Source organism: Dicentrarchus labrax, unplaced genomic scaffold (assembly GCF_905237075.1).
Source record: "Dicentrarchus labrax unplaced genomic scaffold, dlabrax2021, whole genome shotgun sequence".
Taxonomy (NCBI): domain Eukaryota; kingdom Metazoa; phylum Chordata; class Actinopteri; family Moronidae; genus Dicentrarchus; species Dicentrarchus labrax.
The window spans coordinates 6,263,731-6,286,160 of NW_026136713.1; the positions used below are offsets into that span (position 1 = coordinate 6,263,731).

General features: G+C 40.1%; 1 protein-coding gene across 1 annotated transcript in view; it reads left to right on the plus strand.

Moving 5' to 3' along the window:
• Positions 1-22,430, plus strand: part of drp2 (dystrophin related protein 2) — a 150,281-nt gene that overhangs the window by 106,829 nt on the left and 21,022 nt on the right. The window contains exons 7-14 of the mRNA XM_051421103.1: positions 2,241-2,387; positions 7,854-7,932; positions 10,680-10,740; positions 12,517-12,578; positions 13,107-13,181; positions 14,718-14,919; positions 17,726-17,811; positions 20,109-20,266. Of these exons, the coding sequence (XP_051277063.1) occupies positions 2,241-2,387; positions 7,854-7,932; positions 10,680-10,740; positions 12,517-12,578; positions 13,107-13,181; positions 14,718-14,919; positions 17,726-17,811; positions 20,109-20,266 (870 nt within the window). The remainder of the gene's footprint in view (positions 1-2,240; positions 2,388-7,853; positions 7,933-10,679; positions 10,741-12,516; positions 12,579-13,106; positions 13,182-14,717; positions 14,920-17,725; positions 17,812-20,108; positions 20,267-22,430) is intronic.

Genomic DNA, 22,430 nt, shown 5'->3' on the forward strand with positions numbered 1-22,430 from the left:
ACGCAGGAAACCACTCTGCATTACATGCACACTCTCTTCTCTCTCTTTATCTCTCTCATACACACACTCTTGTACATGCAGACACATTATCGTGATTCCCAGATATAAATTGGTTTTACCTGTGGAGTAACTTAATTGCCTCCTTTGAGATAATCGCCTCCGGCTAACCCTGAAAAAGCACACATTGTGACACTTTGTCGTAAACAAACATCAAAACAGTGACATCCAGCTTTTTGCTGTATTTTTTTTGTATCACATGAACACAGCAGTGATATGTTACTCATGAATAAGTGAGAGATTGGTATCAGGCTGTGTTGCTTTAAAATGTTTTGTTTTGGTTGCCTGCGTACGCATTCCTGTCAGAGTGGCTGTGATCTGACAGAGAATGACAAGGACACTTCAAACCGACACAGTGGAGATGGTAGGGGTTACAATCCTCAGTTGAATGGATGCTGTTAAACAAATGACAGGTCATTGGTTTAGTCATTATGGAGTGCCGAGTGCTGCTGCTGCCTGTAATTGTGTGGCTCTATTCATTAGAAGTGAAGGCACTTCACAATAATCATGTCACTGTTTGGACTCCTGTCACAGCCAGCACATGTTCAGCATGGTGTTTAGGGCAGTCTCGTCAGTTGGCCTCATATGCACTAACTCACTAATTTGCATTCTCACACAGACACATATAAGAGTAGACACATGGATGCATGCAAATAAGACACAATCATAAACCCCGCATTATGCACACTTGCATACACGCATATAGGGCTGCAACAATTTCAATATCCATTCAAAAATGTATCTTTTGGTCTATAAAATGCCAGAAAATAGTGAAAAATGTCTGTCACAGCTTAACAAAATGGTGATATCTTTAAATATAGTTTTGTCCAATCAACAGTTCAAAACCAAAGAAATACTTGTTTACTATCACATAAAACTGAGAATAGCATCAAATCCTCACATTGGATCGAACCATCCTAAAATGTTTTGTTTGCTAGAAAAAATTACAATAACAAACAACCATCAATTATCAAAATGTTCTGTTGATTGACTAATTTATTCATAGTTTCAGCTCTACACTCAGTATAGTATAGTATGCACTATGCACTGACCCATACATTGACACACAAGACTGCACACTCCCATGATAAAGGGTGATGCATTATTTACATTTCTGCCTGTGATTTTTGTTGCCTCTCTCTTTTCCGTTGATTCTGCTGATGTCTAAACACAGTCAGCACATTTGCAGATATCAGGGATTAACTTCCTGCCATTAACAGAAGCCATTTGGTGAATTTCCCAAATTGCTCAAGCTACAATCATCCATCATGGTAAATATGAAACCTTAATTTGATTTAGCAACATCTGAGTTAGAACATTATTTTAATGTGCTGGAGTTAAATATTTTTTATGTGAATTATCATCCTGTCATTCAAATGGCACTCATAGGAATAAATGCAGGGAAGTAATCCCCAAAAAAACATGGGACTTCAGGCTATCCTCGGGCTGAGTTTGCTGACGTTCGTGCCATGCAGCCACAGCTTACTATTTTTGAATGGTGCCCACTACCTTACACTTGCAATCTTTTATCAATGTTTCTGCTGTGCACTGTCAAATAAAGACATCAGTGCTCAAAAATGATTGTGAAAAACATGTCACACAGGCGCATTTTCTTGTCACAATTATGTCTTATTTATTTATTTATTGTTTGTCTTTGTTTGCCCTCATTCAGATACAAGTTACTTTCAAGTGAGGTTGTGAAGTTTATAAAAAAGATGTTAAAATCGACAGCAAAAGTTTTCACCCACTAAAAAGGAAAACAAAAGATTAATACACACTACAGTGCAAAATGATGAAAATAGACTGCCATTAGCTGTCCTCACACTTCACTATTGTTACAGTTTATCCATTTATTCCCTGGTTTCATAAATCAAATCTACTACAAACAGATGCTGGTGCTATTCCAATACCATTATACATTCTTTCACTTTGATTTAAGTTAGCATATGGTTCATGCCAAATCGTTTCTAAAACAGACCTGACAGCAATACTGGATCCCATTTCAAATGATTTCTGTTATTATTTAATTTGAGTAGACCTTGTCCAGACTGGATGTTTATCTGTGTCTGATACTTTTTCTCCATGTTTTGTATTTCAGCTTTTTTCTTTCTCTTTTATTCCACTGCCCGCCTTACCATCCACCTCTCTCTCTACTCATCTCGCTCTCTCTCGTACTCCTGCAGTTATTTAAGGAGGAGCTGACCCAGGTGAAGGAGGGCATGAAGCATATCAATGATCTGGCCCACCAGCTGGCGATCTCCGATGTCCATTTGTCGATGGAGAACGCCCGCGCCCTGGAGCATCTCAACAGCAGATGGAAAGTGCTTCAGGTAGAGTTCACTGCTGGGTCTATGTTGCCTGTTTGACATTGTCAGCAGCAGCTTTTTCCAGCAGTCAAATTCAAGGGAGACATTAGAGAGTGATTCCATGTGTAATGTTTGTCCTAATGCAAGTTAACGGTTTATGTGAAGCTCCAATGGTGCCCAAACATCAGGCTTCCAACTGCTTTATGTCTTTTTATCTTTTTGAGCTTGTGAAAGACACTGTTGTTATTTAGGGCATACATAAAGGCTGGTATAAGAAGGGGTGATCAGAGAATGTTTTCCTCCTGATAGATGAGACAATTATTCACAGGGATCATTAAAATCTTGTCATTAAAACCACTGAACTAAGTGGTTCATACCAGCATTGCAGGTAATATATCAACAATTGTCCAGATAGGTAAGTAATATCAAAATACTAGTTAGATAAAACACAGTAGAGGATTACATGAAGCAAAGATCCCTGTCTGGACTCAAAACAAAGACTGCAGTTACATGTTTGATATCTTAGTAGTTTTGTTTTTAGTTTTCCGACTGTTGTAGATCACCCACTTATTTGCATCCATCTTAATTATTTTGGAATCAGTTAACAGACTCTTGCTCATGTTGTGTAACCCACCACAGTGAAAGTTATAAAAAACAATAGAAAAACAACCAAACAATAGACGCCTTGAACGGTAGAGAAAATGAATCCTAATTCCTTTTAACAGGCATTGTTTGCAAAGAGGTTAGTTGTTACAGTATAAAGTCAATAGTTGTAGTAAAAGGGCTAAAACATGTTTAACTATATAGTCTGTTAACATAAGGTGAAGCTAATAAAGGTGGATATAAGGGGGTTTACAGAGGTTTATCCGAGCTGCTAAAACTGTGGTTAAAAATGTCCAAATGGATACTACTATTCCAATTTTTTGAATCATGTGCCACAGTAGCTTGATACGGTACAGTCAGATGGATGAGATAACTGCTCTACGGTATATTTGTAAGTGTCTTTCTTGCTTTTAGGTTGTAGAAAGTCCTCTTTACAAATAGGTGCTATTTAGTGTTAAGTTTTGTAAAAAAAAAAAAAAGTAATGTTTTGTACATGGAGAACATAACACTGAAAAGGCAGAATGAGACCAAGATCCCCATGAGCAACATCTAAATAAGAAATATAAGAAATCACCAGTCATTGGTAAAACAAATTGGAAGCTTTTCATCAAAATCTAGAGATTTAAATGTCAGGTGTCAAGTTCACAATAATGCCTGTTTTACATGAATCCACTAGACTTGACTTTATTAATATGAGCATAGAAGGAGAAGCAATCAGCAGAATCCATTTAAAGAAATTAATTGTCTGTCAGTCGTGTGCAGTTGATGATGTGCTGTTGAGTGGTTTCATTTCTACAATTAAAAGAAAATATACATACACAGATCATAATGTCAGAATTAACTAAAGAAATGTGGGTCACTTACGCAAAAAGAAAAGAATGGTTACAACCATATTGTCCCTGTCATACAACACTGCGAGGACATTGACTAAAAATAAGTTTTAATCACATAATTCTTCTTCTTTTGGAGCCAAAACTATTTGAAATGTGAATAAAATGGTGTCTGAATTATACTGTTTAAATGAATGGAAAAAATATCTAAGTAACAGACATCCCCAGCTGTATGTGATTGAACGCTGTTTACTATAAAAGATCAACAGCAGGACTGTAGGAAGATTCCAACAGCTCTAACACACTAGTCTCAGTATTGACCTGTTTTCTAACAGCTGTTGTTTTTCTGCAGCAGTTCCTCCCTGTGATGAGTTAAGCTTAAGTTAAGGAGACAAGTAAAAAAAAACATTTACAGGGTGTTCATTAGTTTTAGAGTATAACTATCTGTAAGAAAGTTTAACGGATAAATGTTGAGGCGTTGTATAGATCATTATTTTATTTCAGTATTTTTATCCATTAAATTGGAAGTTGAAGTGAGAAATCTGGCAGAAAAGATGAATAAATAATGAAAAGATAGACTTGAACCCATGCATGTACACTGAGAGGGCAGTTCTTCAATGAATCCCCAGCACTTAAAGCCTTTTAAAAATTTCAAGAATAAAGTGCCTGGATTCATTGAACTCGACTTGCTCAATGCTTAGCTGACTTCAATTCAATTCAATTAAATTTTATTTGTATAGCGCTAATTCATAACCGAAGTTACCTCAGAGAGAGAGAGAGAGAGAGAGAGAGAGAGAGAGAGAGAGAGAGAGGCAGAGGTAGAGACAGAAGGACAGAGACAGAGACAAAGGTGCACAGCAACAACAATAGCAACAACTACACTAATAGTAGTGACTGATGGTGATGATGATGATGAACATGAAGAAGATGATGACGATGACAACAACAGCTACATCTATGGGGGACAATGAGTGAATAATCATAATAATAGTAGTAACTGTAGTAATAATAATAGAAACAATAATATCAGTAATTTATGAATGAATGAATGAATGCATGAATGAATGTATGGATGAATTACCCAGTGAGCATTACTGTAACTCTACAGTGTGCAACTTTCAAGCTCAGGCTGCATGCTCCATCAGCATCCTCTGCAGTGCTCCCACAAGCACAACAAAACCCCACTCAGCCTTTACTATGCCTCGTGTGAGAACACCCTGTTCCCAGTAGATAACCTTCATGACACCCTCTCCACAGCCCGTCGTTCATGGCCTCATCATGATGTTCTAATTGCCACTCCAGCCTCTCCTCCTCTCTGTCTCTCCTCTCTCTCTCGTCTCATGGTGATTTTAACTTTCCCTTCAACAAGTCTGAGAAATTAATTTCCAGTATCCACTTTGCACTCTTGCTGTCTCGCTGACTCGCCTTTATTGAGACAGTTAATGTGGAGAACAGAATAAAGCAAAACAGAGCAGATTACATCAGTGATGACTTTGATGACCCCCGTCACAATTTCAGTGGGTCCAATACTCTGGTTTATGACTAAATACCTGCAGAAGTTATGAGCAGCTGTTTGTTGTGTTTAGTGGTAATTGTACCATGCTCTTAAGTTAAACAAAGATGGTTAATATGGTAAACATACCTGCCATATCAGCATGTTAGTGTTGTAACTGTGAGAATTTTTACTGTAACATGCTGGCATTAGCATTTAGCTCAAAGCGCCGCTCTGGCTGTCTCAAAGCCTCTTAGACTCTCGCGCCATATTCCAAGTCCACATTACATACTAATTCTAAGCAGGTTTTAGTTTGTAGGGTTTTCACACTTCTAAGGTGACAAAATAAAGTACACTTAAAGCAGACATTATGTGTACTAAAGACTGTAGATGTTAATAAAGTGTGGATGGTGAAACTGCTCCAAAAATATCTTGTAAACAAAAATGTTATGTCATAAGATTAAATACACTTATTGTATCATTTCCTGTCTGTATAGAATTATATGTTGAATCAGTCTGTATACAAACTGCTAAAACTATTATAAACTATAAACTATTATGATCAGTGTGTGGTGCATACTGTATAGTATTATGCATTTGAGACACAGTTTGTGTCTTGTTAAACGGTGCTCCTCCTGTGTAAGTACTCGTATTTATTTCTGGCTGCTTTGATCCATTTTTAGGATACTCGTTTGACCAAGTTCAAGTGCTCTGTGCTTGAAAAAACAATGAGGTACTTCATAGCTACACTGACTGATAGGCAAGCTTTTTTTTAATGTGTGGGATGAGATGGCATATAAACGGTAACATCTGTCAGTCTTATTTTTGCACTAATCAGTAGCCAACCTTCCTTCTGTTTCAATTAAGATATTTTTCTTTCATACGGGTCACGTGGATAGTAAAGTTTAAATGACCGTTAAAAGCATTCAGATGGGCACACAAGTCAAATTTCACACTTTTGGAGCCTGAACAACTATCAAGGAGAACTCCTATACAGATTGTCACCACAGCTTAATGTATTTTAGGAAGGGATTATTGAGAGAGAGTTTAATAAAAATAACATTGGACCACTGATGGACCATTGATGTACCTTTGCATTGGAGGTAAAAAGAGTCTGCCTGAAAAAGTTATTTTACAGGACAATTTCTGCTAAATCTCGTCCTGTACAGCGTGCTACAGTAGGTAGTGTGTCCTGTGGTCTTTGATTCAGGAAGTAAGTCTGAGCCTCTAATCCCCCCTGGTGATCAACATTGTTACAAAGGCTTTTAGTTTCCATAGCCACCAGCAGATATCCATTTCCCAGATCTTGGATTGTTCTCAGAGTTTCTGATATTGATATAGAGCCCAAGTGACACGAAGTGAAGAGACAGGTGTTGCAAATGTTTTTAGAGAAAAAAAGGTTTCAACCTTCTTTGAGGTGCCTTGCTTCCACCCCCCGATTGATCTGCTATCTCTTCTCATCCACATTCATTACTTTCAATGCAATAAGTTGCACTGACCTGGCGTCTTCTTATCTTTGACTGTGAAAGCAAGCAGAATAAAGAAATCTTTTCTTTGTCTCCTTTCTCTGTCCCATTTCTCTCTTAATTAAAATGATAAATGCTAAATCCCAGCAACATCCTGTGCCCTGTTGATTTTGGCTGCTCTGTCGCCAGCGAAAATGTATTCTCAAATTTGATTTGGTAATATTTGTCGATCACGGATAATTTAGTCATTTGTCTTCCTTATGGCAGCCCAAATTGCCTGTACAACAAATAGTTTGTACAACAGTGCACAGTTGGCAGTAACATCTCCACGGCACATTGACAATGCTCTATATTAGTCCCAACCAATTTAAATCACCGGTCCAGATTATATTGTTTTATTTTCTGGCACGGGAGCAATGACGTGTGCACACTGAGAAATGCTAACTTAATATATCTAACTTCACACATTACGACCCATTGCCTGTGCTTCTCTTTGAAGTTTAAAGGCTTCTCACATTCCCCTTTTTCTCTCTTTATCTTTTTTTACCTCACCACGAGTGGATTTACCTCCCATTGTTTGATGACGTGTTTCAAACATCCAGCTGACAATGATTCATGTGCCAAATCCAATACAGTTCAAGTAAACCGGGATTAGTCAGACTAAATCCCATTGGGTGGGACACATAGCTGACGTGAAACACTTTCACAAAGGCAGTGGCAAACTTAATTTTGTCAACTCAGTCTCCCTGGTTATTGAACATATGTGATGCTTTGTAAGTCTCTCATTTCATCTTCTCTTCCTCCAAGCTCTTTTACACACTGCAACCAGGAACCGTTGTCCTCCTTTCAACAAAATATATTATTTGGTAATCTCTGTCTTCCATTGCTACCTGCTGCTCTTCAAAGGCTTTCAAAGTCCTTCAAGAGGGGCAGCAGAAGAAAAAAGACATAATTTATATTCTGCCGTTAACTAATGGAGGAGAAGCAGGTGGTTTGTGTCTGTGCATTTCTATTTTGGGGATTTGTGGTGGAGAGGGATGAACAGCATGATTCCCTTTGATTTAACTCTACATGTATGTGTGTATGTGTGGTTCCTCAGGGTTCGATAGAGGAGCGGCTGAAGCAGCTCCAGGATGCACATAGAGACTTTGGCCCCGGATCGCAGCACTTCCTTTCCAGTAAGAGTCCTCTTCTGCTATTTGAAGTTGTTACCTCATGTCGCACTAATCTGTGCCATGCTGTGCCAAGGCACCGTCGCCGAGTGTGTGAGGGGGATGAAAAGAAAGTTAGGAGTATTAAATTTTGTTGTGGTATGGTTATTATTCACTGCCTGTGTGTTTGTGTGTGTGTTTGTTTGTGTGCGTATTTGGGTTAGAGGTGGAGCTGGCAGGCTTTGTTTGTCTGTCTTCATCAGTTCCAGCACACACTGTAGTGATAAGCATCCCCAGTGATGCTCATCACAACAGTCATTGCTCTCATTTGAGCAGAGACACATATTTGTGAATTCTGTCTCTTCTTTTACCTGCTGCTCTTCAAAGACTACAGAGAGGTAGCGGGGGGCTGAAAAATGTGATTTACTTTGCCTAGTTTAAACTGATGAAGAAATGGAAAAAGCTGTGAGTTGCAAGGCTCTCACACTTTGTGAGTGTATCTGAAGTGGTGTGTGCTTGTGTGTCCTTGCCAACTCCATCCAGTTTTACTGCTGTCACGCTGGCTCAGAGATGCCACACTGGGGCTTATATACCACTATTCCACTGCCAGCTTAGCCCACTGTATCCTGCAGGAACGTCTGGGTTTGTGTCTGTGTGGTTTTTTAATGCAACATGCATATACAGTATTTAACAGTATTTTTGATATCACAAATAGTACACGTGGTATAGTGCACATAGTGCTTATTGCAGGTAGATGGATTGGTGCAGTGGTGGAATGCAACTGAGTACATTCACTGAAGTACTGTACTTAAAGGACCAGTGTGTAGGATTTAGTGGCATCTGGCGACGAGATTGCAACCAACTGAAACCAAGCACAAAGGAGGAACTATAATGGCCATAAAACTCACAACTGCAAAGGCGCTATCTAGAGCCAGTGTTTGGTTTGTCTGTTCTGGGCTACTGTAGAAACGTGGCAGTTAAATATGAAGAGGACTCCACTGAAGAGGACCTGCTCACTATGTAGATGAAAATGACAGAAATTCTTATTTTACTATAAACATACCTATGAATATTATATTCAATTTCTGCCAATAGATCCTACTGACTGTTAAACATTGGACCTTTAAATACAATTTTAAATTGAATACTTCTGGATTTTCCATTTTAAGCTACATTTCTGAGGGAGATATTGTACTTTTTTATCCACAATACATTTATCTGACAGTTATGATTATTAGTTACATTTCAGATTAAGATTTTACATTTAAAAATTGGATAATCTATCTATCTATCTATCTATCTATCTATCTATCTATCTATCTATCTATCTATCTATCTATCTATCTATCTATCGATCGATCTATCTATCTATCTATCTATCTATCTATCTATAAAGCAAGAAATCTCTGTCTGTCTTTCTCTGTGTGTGTGTGTGTGTGTGTGTGTGTGTGTGTGTGTGTGTGGCTCAAATATCTCTGCAGATCAGAACCAGACTGACCTGAGAGTTTCAACATGGCTGCTGTGTGGTTTAAGGGTGTGCAACGTCTGCTTTGTTTGGACTATAAAGATACCGTTAATAAATTATTTCATAAATTATTTCCGAATTCCGCTAGCATTGTCAACTACAGCCACTAGTAGCCACGTGCGCACCAGAGTCAATCACTGCAGAGCCCAAACATCCTGGAAAGTGAAAGTAAACTGATGTCTCGGTCCGGAGAGCTGGCGGTCGCAGTGATTTTTGATTTTTGATCACAAACACTCCACCAGTTTTTCGCCGGTGACAGACGCTGTTTTTCAGGCAGAAATGTGACGAAGAGTCGGTAAGATATGCGGGAGGACAGACAGGAAGACAGATGCTTCTCCACGTACAGCTGTGGTATTTGTTTTCCTCATATAAGTTTCCAAAGACAGTTACAGTTACTACGTTACTGTTGTTTGGTCCTGTAACATTGCTTTGTGGGACATTTCTCTTTATTAAGTTGAGTGAGAGACCTGTGCAGTTATCAGACTGTCTGACCGACACGCCCTCGCTCCGCGCCGTCGGCTTCTCCGTTCACACTGTAGGCGGTTCAAAAATAATGCGTCCCTGATCCATCCCTAAATAATATGTCCTAAATGTCCCTGACATCCCACCTTTAACCTCATTTGGCCATCAATGAAAAAGCTACTTAACCTCACACTTTTCTATAGCAATACATACTTCCTACGGGCATTTAGTTCCTACTGGTATTTGTGCTATTATTTAAGTAAATGATCTGAGTACTTTCTCCACCACTGGATTTGTGATTCTACTCCAGTCTTTGTATGTGTATGTATTTTTCACGTATGCAGAGCAACAACATACATCGTGCCGTGTCCTAATCCAATAATGGATAATGACATGGTGTGTTGTATGTGTTGTGTGTATGCCTCTCTATCAGTGTGACGGTGCATATTGTCTGCCTCTTGCTTCTTCTAGTGCAGTCTGTCCTGTTTGATCCTCTGCTGAACCCCCTGTGGACCGGTTAAAACGCTACAGTCACCCTGTCTCACCGGCTCCTCTACCTCCTGTATTGTATAAGGCCATGCCAAACAAACCAATTCTCTGTGGAAACCCGACACAATAGACTTGTCTCTTTGGCTTTACTGCGCCTGTTGTACACCAGAGCAGCTTTGTTAAGAAGGTCTGAATGGGCACACTGTCTGGACACGCTGTCAGGGACATTGTGCACAATAGCTTTTCATGCGTGACATGCCTATTTTGAAATTGATTTGGTTTCTGTGTGTTTATGCAGGTTCAGTGCAGATACCGTGGGAGCGTGCTATCTCCCCGAACAAAGTGCCCTACTACATCAAGTAAGTGCATCTTCAGGGTCAGTGTCTGCATTGTGGTAATATATGTACTTTTTCCATGGCAGGTTAGGGGGCTGGATTAAAGTGGGGGTATGGTTAAGTTTGACCTAAACTACAACAGAAATAAAGCAACCATGACATCAATTTTCAGGCCCTTCAACTCCCTCTGTTCTCGACATTGTTGAGTGTGCACAGGTAGTTAGGTAGATAGTTGGGTAGATAGGCAGGTAGGCAAGCCAATCATTTCATCCGGTCTGAATGGGCTATAGGAACGCTCATCCAACTTTTGCTTTATATTGATTATTGCCTGGCTACAAACCTCTGATTGGTGTGGTTAGTTTTCCATTCAGCAAAATAAACATCAGTGAGCCACCAGACACACATTTGAATCACTGAAAAAATAAAGTAATAATCAGAGATGTAAGCAAGAATTCAGAGGTCTGGAAGAACGCTACCAGCTTTATACTTAGACACCAGTTAAATAACATCTCTAACTGATCTAAATCCAGCCATATTTCAACACATCTTGTTTTCCGTAATACTCTCTCTTAAAATACCATCTAGTCCACTACAAAGAAGTGTGTGAATTGTTTTAGAAGCTTTGATGGTATTCCTCATGACAGCAAAGGTGGGTCTGTCATTGTGAGTTGATATGTCATTTATACAAGCAAATTCAGCAGCAGAGTAGAATAACTCTTCATCAATCTGTCTCACATTTTCAGATATCTTTCCATTGCCCAAACATTTGCACGGAGTGACCATTAGAAAGCAAATAAATAATAAATGATTCAGAGATGAACTCTATTGAGCTACTGTGAGTCCTATTTGCCTGAGCACTCATCTGTTTATCTATTTACCTCATCAATACCATTTCACCTTTAGAGTGCTGCTGGTTTTATCAACGAACCATGAGCGTGTGTGTGTGTGTGTGTGTGTGTGTGTGTGTGTGTGTGTGTGTGTGTGTGTGTGTGTGTATGTGTAGGTGTGTGTTTATGCCTAGAGGATGGTGGTGTTGTCTGTGCAAGCATTTTGCTTGGTTTATTCCTCTACAGACTATGAGTATTTATTTTCTTAATCATTTGCAACAGAACCTCGTGGGTCTTGTATAGTCTGCTAGTCAATTCTTTATGGGCTATATTACTGTACCAATGAGGGTGGGAGTAGTATCTGAGTAGCACTTCATTGGGTTCCAATCAATGAGTGCCTGCACTGGTAAAACGATGAGTGCTGCCCTAAAAGTCCCCTGGGTCCTGGCAGACTTCCTGCTTTGAGGTTTCTCATTTATTTTGCTTCACTTGTACTTTTTTTATTGGACTTTTTTTTTTCTGAATGTTCCCAGACTGCTAGTAATCGCATAGTGAAATGGTGTAAATGTGTGTTTTTGATGTGTACGTATGAGTTCAGATTTCATGTAGTGTCTCTGAGTCAAGCCTTTTACGAAACTCGCTGTATATCTCCAGCAGAGCAGCAGTACGTAACTTTGATGCCTGAGCATGAATACTTTATCATGTTTGACGTATGCTTGCACTATACAGGCCTGAAATCTCTTGTAAACAATGGTCGCACTGTCCTGCCCTCTCATTTTTCTTGTTCTCTCCTACTTACTACCCTCTGATCTCCCTTGTTTTACCCTCTGCCACACCTGCCTGTCTCTGCTCCCTCGGCTCATTTGTACTCGATTTTTACCTTGATCTTTCTGGCCTGAAAATGTGCACCTCCGTTCTTGCCTGCTTCATGAATTCTTCTGCCTTTGTTTCCTTTTTTTCTCTCTTCTCCCAGCCATCAAGCCCAGACAACGTGCTGGGACCATCCAAAGATGACAGAACTGTACCAAGCACTGGGTGAGTAAGGAGACAATTAAAGCGCCCTCTGAGTCGTGAATTCACTCAGAACCCCCACCGGGCTGCAGCAGCACCAGCACCACCGTGCTTTTGCTTTGAAGTCCCTGTCATACAGCTCATTAAGGGCCCTGTATTTCAAACACCTTAGGGACTACATTGCTACTGTCATTACCCTACAAGGCCCAATTTGCCAGCGCTGCGATTGCTTTTTGCTTAGCCTTTAATTAATTGTGATTAAACGACATCATGTGTTTTACCGTTGATCGGATCTGACATGGGAAGCTTGCAGGGGAGATAGGCACGCTGTCGCATACACATGCACAGCTAGACACACACATGCATGTGCACAGACACATTAGCAATACAGTACACTCCTAATGACTTCTGCAATGGTGTGATAAACATGAGGAGAGATAGTGATGTCTAATTCCTCGATGGCAGGGTGGAGTGGTGCAGGATGGGTTTGTTTTCCCTCATCTTTTCATTTACTCTAATCTCTTTCTATCTCTCTCTCCCTCCCTCCATTAGCGGATCTGAACAACATTAAGTTCTCAGCATACAGAACAGCTATGAAGCTGCGGCGAGTTCAAAAGGCCCTGAGATGTACGTACAGTATTTCATCGATGGTATTTTCTGTCTGCAACAATGGGATGGGTGGTTAAGTGACGTACTGTTATCCTGCACCATCATTAATCCACTGTGACAAACTCTCTGTGAGAATTAAATATAACAATTAGCTGTTGCACATTTCTTCATTCAGTTGTCAAAGGAATTATCACTCCTCTTTGCACTATTTGGAAATGTCGGTAAAAATATTCCCTGCTTTTCGCCATTACTATTGGCTTTAAATTGCAAAAATCAAAAGTATTGATAATCTCGAGAGCCACTAGAGCTCAACCACCGGATTCCTTCCTCATTTTCATCAAGGCCTGGATTGTTAGCATGTTAGGTAATTACAGCTATTAATTGGTCAATTTGGCTTACAAAAAAGAAGGCAATTAGTTTTTGCCGCATGGTTGAGGCTTGAATGTGTGCCTCTTCAGGGTCACAGCACTTGTGTATCCTGCTCTCATTTTCTGGCCTTTTTTCTAACTATTGCTGATTCCTCCAATGCTTCTCTTAATGGTTATTTTGTGTTTCTTTATGCCTCACATTCTTTGCTTTCTCTGCCTGTAACTACAGCTGCTGTAAAATCTGGCCTTTCTGTCTTCCTCTTTGTGCTCTCGACTCCTCAATGTCATCTATCTCCCATCACCTGCAGTGCTCTAATTCCCACTGACTCCAGATGAGCCCATATTTGCCACTGCAAGTGGCCAATTTCATATTTCCCTATTTTTCCTTATTCATGTTTCCTTTACACACACTTCTCTTCTTTACCATGAAACCTTCCTGCCACCTTCTCTCTCTTACACATCCCGAGTTTCCGTAATAAAAACTCAGCATGCTCAGACCAGTGTGAAAAACCTCTTTCAATGACACTCTATTTCCTTCTCTTGCCCACTCTCTTATCTCACCCTCCTCTGGTCTACTGGTTGACTATTGTTACAGAATTTAATTGCCAGGCTGCCTTGATAACGGTAGAACTCTTTCTCTCTGCACATGTCGTGAATGATTGAGCAGTGCTGTATAAGAGCCCATCAGAAATACATTTTTAGGTGATTCCCTCCCTACACTGAGAACTCCTGTTATCAGCTCTCTCTGTTTTACCTCATTATTGTGCTATCCAATTATACCTGGCATCAACGGACACCCTTTTAGTTCCACTCGTAGGGATGGGCCATCAAATTAGTTTAGAAGAGTGAAATCAAATTTGTGTCACTGCTCTTGAAACATCTGGTATACGGCTTAAGTGGGCAGAAAGGGTGAATAAGCACTGCTGTCGCCTGTGCTCTCATTTGCGGAGGTGAGAATAATGATCCTGCTCTGTGTCTGTGTCTGTGTGTGTGTTTGTGTTCAAAAGCGAATGTGCAGCCATGAACGTAGGTGTTAAGGCTCCAGCACATGCTTTTAAACATAGAAAAATATCCAAATTACCACACTCAATTTACAGCACACACAAATAAAAAAAGCATATTAGAAAAAATGCACATAAGTAAATACAATTTCAGTGTTTAAGTATTATGTATGTGTGTTTTTCAGTGGATTTAGTGGCGCTGAGCAGCCTTGTGGAGGTGTTTCGGGAGCAGGAGCTGCAGCAAGGGGAACATGTGATGGATGTAGTGGAGATGATCCACGGCCTGACAGCTCTGTATGAGAGGCTGGAGGAGGAGAGGTCTATCCTGGTCAACATCCCACTCTGTGTTGACATGTGTCTCAACTGGCTGCTCAATGTCTACGACAGGTGAGTAAGAGTTGGGGTGAGATTTTTTTGTGAAATATTTATTAAAACCTATATTTCCACTGAAAGCTGCATCCAGTAATTTTTTTAAGAATACAGATTTACCAGTGGCTAATGCAATTAGTCTCTACACATCCAGCAGAGCAGCGTAAGTGTCTCTTTGGAGTTGTGTTTCTTGCCACCTGACAATTTGCCTCTTAGATCTTAGTTGGCTGATTTATACTGAGAAGAGGATGCTGACCACACAGCCAATGTGCAGCCTGAAAAACCAAAATGATGAGATAAAAGTTAAATGTTTAGACATTATGCTAGACTGTTATCGTATCTGACACTGACCTAGATGTCTAATTAAAGGGGAACCATGACAATATTATGCATTAAAGTCAGTTTGCCTGTTATGGTTCTGGAGGGATAAATTGTCTCCAGTGAATTCACAAAACCAAAAAAAGGCTTAAAATTGGGAGTTGTTGAGTTAGAAAGAAGTTATCTTACAAGACCTCTGCAGCCGGCTCCTCAGCTGTGCTTGAAATCAGTGCTCCAAGCTACATTAGCCTCTAGTAGCATAATACACCAAATCTCTGACTGAAGTGTGGGCAGGGTAATGCAGGCTGCAGGTCTGGACTAGGAAGAAGAATCTGTTGAATAAAAAGGATGATGTTTCAGGTTCTGCTGCATCGATTTTGAACCTACTTTTCTTTTACAGTGCTGAATCGCTGAAGTGCTCTTTTAAATCACATCTGTTTTCTCATTGTCTGATTTGATACTTAATGAGCATACCTCCTACAGCAGTGTTTCCCGCTGCAGGAAGTTTCTGTAAAAAGCGTGATTTGGATGAATCTTGAGCACATTTTTTCCTGTGAATATTGAATTAGAATTATTTTTTTTTTTACTCTCATACATCCTTAATAGGCTTCTTTTTTCTTTTCTGCCAAATGCATTGTTTTCTGACACTTTGTCATTGTTATATTAGCTTTAACTGTGTACTTCTCTAACACAGGGCAAGGCTGTATAGCAGGGAGTAAAGGCTCTGAGTATATAGCTTGTGTTCAGGTCTGCAGGTCTTCAAAGTTTAGATATCAAATAATATCAAATATCAAATGTAAACTTTAAAAATGTCTTCACAGAAACACAAGGTCATTTGAGTCAATAGAGCTGTAGGTAAATATATATGACATACACACATAAAGACTCTCTATGTGTAATGTAAAAACTATTTTTAGCTCTTGCATCCCTAGAACTGACTGCATATCAATGTAATAGGTTCAATGGCCACTTGTACAGATACCTATAAAGAGTCTAAAGCTCCAATAATAATGTCCAGGCAGAGGGCCAATCATCTCTTCTGAGACACAGCAGACACAATCCTCTTTCACACCAACACTCACCCCATCTTTGCTCCTGTTTGACTATTCTCTCCAAAGAGAAAACACTGAGCACAGACACAGAAATACAGGAATAACCCTACGAGTGCTGTAATTTCGGACGGTAGCTCTTAACTACTTGCTGCTAATGAGAGACAATCAGAGACTTTACCCTCTGCATACATTTCGGTAATTGCTTTTTGTTTTCCAATAAACACCGGCAGTGAATCTGAATGTTGTGTGTGTATGTTTGTGTGTCATTTTAATGCGTGTGTTTTAATTATGTTTGTGCCTGTGAATGTGCATTACAGTATATCACAGCATGCGTGTGTGCGTGTGTTTGTGTTTCCAGGGGTGTGTCACACTAGCAGGTCGTGCAGGAGTGACGTGTCCCTCGAGGAGCGGCACTGGGGTGCATATTGAAAATGGCATGCGACACATAGCGGAAGTGTGTGTGAAAGCTGTTGACAGCCAGTCGTCCCCATGTGCTCTCCAGCTCCTCTGGACCAGTTCTAGCTCTGAATCTAAAAGAAAGTAATTCTTGCCATATTGCTTCTCCTGTGTGTTACTCTAATTTTCTCAACATGACTCTCAAGGTCGGGCCTAATGTTTCACTTCCTCAAGGTTTGACCCGTCAGCAAATTAAAAAACAGTGTCCCTACCATGTTTTTCATATACAATCAAAGTGAAATCCAGCTCTGGAAATTTAACTTGCTCTTTGATTCAGCTTTTTATGCGTCATTGATCTGATGTTCTCTGATGTGCTGTTCTTGATTTCTCACTTAATGATTCAAATGTTAATTAGATAAGTGTGTGGCTTCTGCCAATGCTGCTCAGCTCTGCACTAAATTCTTCCTGGCTGTGTTGGCACTGGAGTCAAGAAATCTCAAACAGTGATGGTGTGTTCGCCTCTCAAATCCAGTCTTTCCACTGGCTTCCCAATAACCCTCTTTTTTATTTCAAGCGGGAAAAAAATTGTAATGTGTCCCTTTTAGGCTCAGGTCAGGACACAACAGTGTCCATCTCACTGCCCTTGTCATTGGCCAGTGATCAGACTATACTGTATATTCAGCTGGGACAAGCAATTCTGAGTGTGTGTTCTTAAGTGTGTGTTTATTCAGTATGCATGCATGTGTTTGCCTGTAAGTGACACGGTGTTGTATGTGAGATTATTATTGCTCTTCTGCGCATAAAGTCATGGACACAACATTTCATCCACTCCCTGTAGTGCCTTTAGTTACTCTAGATGTGCTCTAATACAATTTCACACTATTGCACTGACCTGTACTGTACTGCCTTGACCCACGTAATTCCTCCACACTTTCTCTCACACAGCAGGACTCAGCCGATGTATGAATATATTATCATGGCAAAATACACCAAGATTTAAGATAATTCACCATTCAAAAATGTTAACTTCTTTATTTTCTTCTGTTTCTTTCAACTAGTGCTCGAAATGGGAAAATGCGAGTTCTCAGCTTCAAGATGGGATTGGTGAGCTTGTGCAATGCAGACGTCCAAGAGAAGTACAAATGTGAGTCTGATGCTCGCTCATGTGCCTAATGCATCTCCTCAACTGCAAACAATGAGCCAAAACAAAACGGTCCTGATTGCCAGTATTACATAAAGACATCCACTTAGTCTAATGGAGGAAATGACTCTGCTGCCATAATGGAGAAAGCTTTCTTTACTTCTACAAAGTACACCGGGGGCCTTTAAAAGGATTGCTTGCCAAAGACACCATTCATGCACGCTCTTTCTATAGCCCTCGCTCTCATTTTTCTTCTCAAGTCAACTAGCAAAGAGCTAAGGCACTCCCTCCTTCCTTTTCCGATTATAAATTATGCTGTTATATTTTATTACTGTGCCGTTCCAGTCTGAGATATATTTTTACTGATCCATTGTCACCCCAGTTTACGATAAAATGATAAAATGGAGAGTGAGCATTTGAAGGGACGATAGTTGGACCTGGAACAGCTTGTAGTTGATACAGGATCTGAGACAACATGGCCAAACCCATGCCAGGATTATTCATGCCTGGCACACCATCTGTATCAGGTCTTAAACACTGAGAGTTAACAGATTTGCCTTCAATTGAATGGTCCCTGAGGTGAGTCAGTCCACTTTTTCTGGGTTCAGGTAGACATGTGGTGGCCTCAACAGTTTGTCATTTCTGTGACTGATCCATTTTTGCTAACTCCAGACGCCGCTAGAATAATATTTGCACAATAATTGTGAAGCATTTGCATCAACCTGCTTTGAAATACAGATGGTGGGTGTTTATTCCATCATCACCAGTCTTTGGCTTGTAATTCAAAAAAGGAATATGTTTGTCATATTATTTTCAAAAGTAGTTTAATTACTTGACCTCATAGTAGACACAAATATTTGATTGATTGTATTTAACAATTGTTTCTGAACATTTTGCAGACATTAACATACTGCTTTCACGCTTAATTTTACAAATGCACCACTTACTGCTCTGTCACTGTCTCCTGCTTCTAATTTTCACATCAGAAAAACATGGCAAACACTTTGTCAGTCCTCCATAATTATCCACCAAAATTGGTGTCTAAATATATTTGAGGGGAGAAATAGTTGCAGATTATGAATTTACTCTCATTCAAGCAGCTAGATTTAAACCATTCGGAGCATTTCGACTAAAAATGAATTGGATATTCTGTAGGTCCTTGTGCTTTGTGCAACACCCTCTGCTGGTGATGCCTCTGATTACTTTACCTTGTAAACAACAGCATGTTAGCATTGTCATTGTGAGCTTTTCAGCATGCAGACATTTAGAATTTAGCTCAAAGAGAGCATCTAGAGTGGCTGTAGACTTGTGGCTGTGGATTATTTATTTAAGGTTGCCATTTGAGTAGGTAATTAGTGACCAACTAATGTTCCAGTTAATCAGGGTTTACCTAAACTGATACTGAGGGCTTCAAAACATTATGAGTGAAATCCCAGTAAAGAGGTAGTTTCATACTAGCTAGTAATTACTGAACTTATCAAGGACTTTGCAAACAAACTTCGCGATGGGTGTGCAGCCAACTTCAGGAGTACCATTATCTCACTGCAACGCTTGCAACACTGCAAGCTGCATGTTTATGTAATAGGTCTATATACTGTGCTAGTGTCTCCATAAAACACTTCCAAAACTCATCTCTATCAAACAGCTCAATGTGAGCATTCAAAGTGTCATACACACCTCAGCTCTGGTTATGAGAACTATATAGAGGAGGCTGTTTAACATGCAGCTGTTAAAGTGTTGTCCCTGTAGGGTTGAATGAGTACACAGAGAGGGGGATACATGGGATGCAAATACTGGCATTGTGCAGCACCCTCACACGCCTGTCAGCATTCATCTTCTCAGTGACAGGCAGAGTCGCGGCTTGCTTGGTAAAGACCTCATTCAAAACCTGTCAAGACTCCACTTATGCAGCTCTTTCATCTCCAAGCAGACCAGCCAGGCCACTAATACCGATTCTGTCTTTGTCTATATGTGAGTGAACTAAGTTTTATTCCACAAAACTATCTTTGGTGAACCTGTTGCCTGGGATTCAAGGCTCATTGTTAAAAATCAAATGAACAGATGTTTCTGTTCTATTGACAAACCCAGCATATTGTTTTTGTGTTCATACTATTCTTTTATTTTGCAGACAAGGTACCACACACACGTAGAAAATGCCTGTGTTGATAATACACGTGCATGTACTTGTTTTTCATGCATACAAATGCAGTGTATACGTAATGCAGGTACACACTGGTATATAATCAGATTAATTACTGCATAATTGATACATTACTGTATGTGTTTTCTTATGGTTGCAGACTTATTCCGTCAAGTGTCTGGCCAGGGAGGTTTGACAGACCAGCGTCACCTCAGCCTGCTGCTCCATGAAGCCATCCAGATCCCCCGCCAGCTGGGTGAAGTTGCTGCTTTTGGGGGCAGCAATGTGGAGCCCAGCGTCCGCAGCTGCTTCCGTGTGGTGAGGGCAGAGGCACCGCAATGCATGTCATGCTTTAACATATTTATAGCCAACGTTGTGTGCATAGTTTGCTACGCACTTGCACACACATACAATGGACTAGAAGAGTCTGTGTGGAATATGTTGTGAGTTCAACTTACTGCATTTGACCAGATAAACACTGTTCTCGCAGTGATATATTTTTTATTTCAGTTACAAGATTCAACTACTGCAGCTGAAGTTCTTGTGGATTTTAGTTGCCCGATGTCCCTGTTAAACTAGCAGCATATGCACACTCGAAGCAAGTGAGAGAGTGACCACCACTTGACTTGATAGTGCCACTTTCAGTGCTTGAATCAATGGCATGATTGCCCCCAACGAGAAATTAGAAATCGACCTTGAAAACCATGCTATTACAGAATAGTGATGTATTTCAAACCTGCTAATCTATTAATTACAGGAAAATAATGAGTGACCTCCAGATAATCAGAACAGTCTGTGCCAAGACAATATTACAAAAACAGAAACAGAGTTCTGAAGGCAGAAACTTAAAAAATGAATGGCAAAATCAAACATTTGGCTTTGGATGCTTTCCATCACAAGTCTAGTATGAAAAAATTATGATGTCACACTAGGAAGCAGCCAGTTATGTGAATCCCATTGTGTTTTACTGACATCAGCACAGTTCGACTTTCCTTTAGAGGAAGAGGAAATTGAGAAGTTATAATGATTCCCCCTAAAGAAGGCCCAATTGCTCCAAACATACTCACAATGTTGCCTTACAAACATTAAACTACATTAATATTGCATTGCATTGCTTTTAATGCTCGTAAAATGGAGTCAGTGGTAGATAATGCACGATGTTACTTACCATATATAGACTGTAGGTGAAATCAAAGAAGTTTAAATGGGAAAGTTGCTCATAGAATATGATCTATTGGAATATTGATAGGATGAGGCGAGGTCCAGCAGCGCACAGAGAAATAGCTAATGAGGACACATTAGAAAGACACAAAGCATGAATTAATTTGTCTTTCCCTCCTTTGCTTGTTCTGTATGCGTCTGAATATGTGCGTCTGGCGCAGGTTGCAGGAACTTCACCTTATGACATTCAATTCGGGACACCAGGTAATTAGGGAGTCGTCAGGAGCAGGCCACAGCTTTTTTGGAAGGTGGCCCATGCAAAGCCTTTTAATTCCCTCATTTTCGAGTCAGATCCTAATTATACATACTCTGTTCTGGTACGTGCTTCCTGTATCAGCTACAGCGGATTAAAATCAATTCATTTATCCATTTGCTCCATGTCAGGGCATTTAGTTGTAGATGAAATATCCATGTAATGTGAACTGGGGGGTGACCCATTTGCCTGTTTATCACTAGGCTTGGAAATGAGTGACATAATTTTGTGGAGACGTGGGAACAGCATTTCAGTTTCAATTCAATTCAATTTTATTTGTATAGCGCCAATTCATAACAGAAGTTATCTCAGGACACTTTTCAAATAGAGCAGGTCTAGACCGAACTCTTTAAAACATTAATTACAGAGACCCAACAGTACCACCATGAGCAAGCACTTGGCGACAAGGGCAAGGAAAAACTGCCTGTTAAAAGGCAGAAACCTAGAACAGATCCTTCAGCTCTAGGTGGATGGTCGTCTGTCTCGACCAGTTGGGGTAGAGAGAGAGAGAGAGAGAGAGAGAGAGAGAGAGAGACAGACAGACAGACAGACAGACAGACAGGTGCACAGCAACAACATTTGCTGCCACCTCACATAGTTTTAGACTGCTAGCAGTGGAGCAGATGGATTGACTTGCAGAGAATATGCAGAGTACGGTGGTTATACAGAACACTATGATTTTGCTGAAGATGTAGGTCTGTGCACAGGTTGTTAGGTCAAATTCAACTAGGGGAAAAACTCAACACGAAAACACAAATATTTTTATACTGTGTGAGTATTGTAAGTTTGATTTGTTTGATTCACAAATACATGTCGGTTAGTGGATATATGGTTCAGAAAGCACAGTGTTTTGATGAATGACTGAATGTTTATCACTCTACTTTTCCAATGATGTTCAAAGCATCCCATCTGCTCAGGCGTGCTGCTTTGAGATGCAGTGGCGTGCTCAGCATAGTCAGCGCCAGTTCCAGGTGTTCGGTACGTGAGGGGTTGCTATTTGACCTCCCA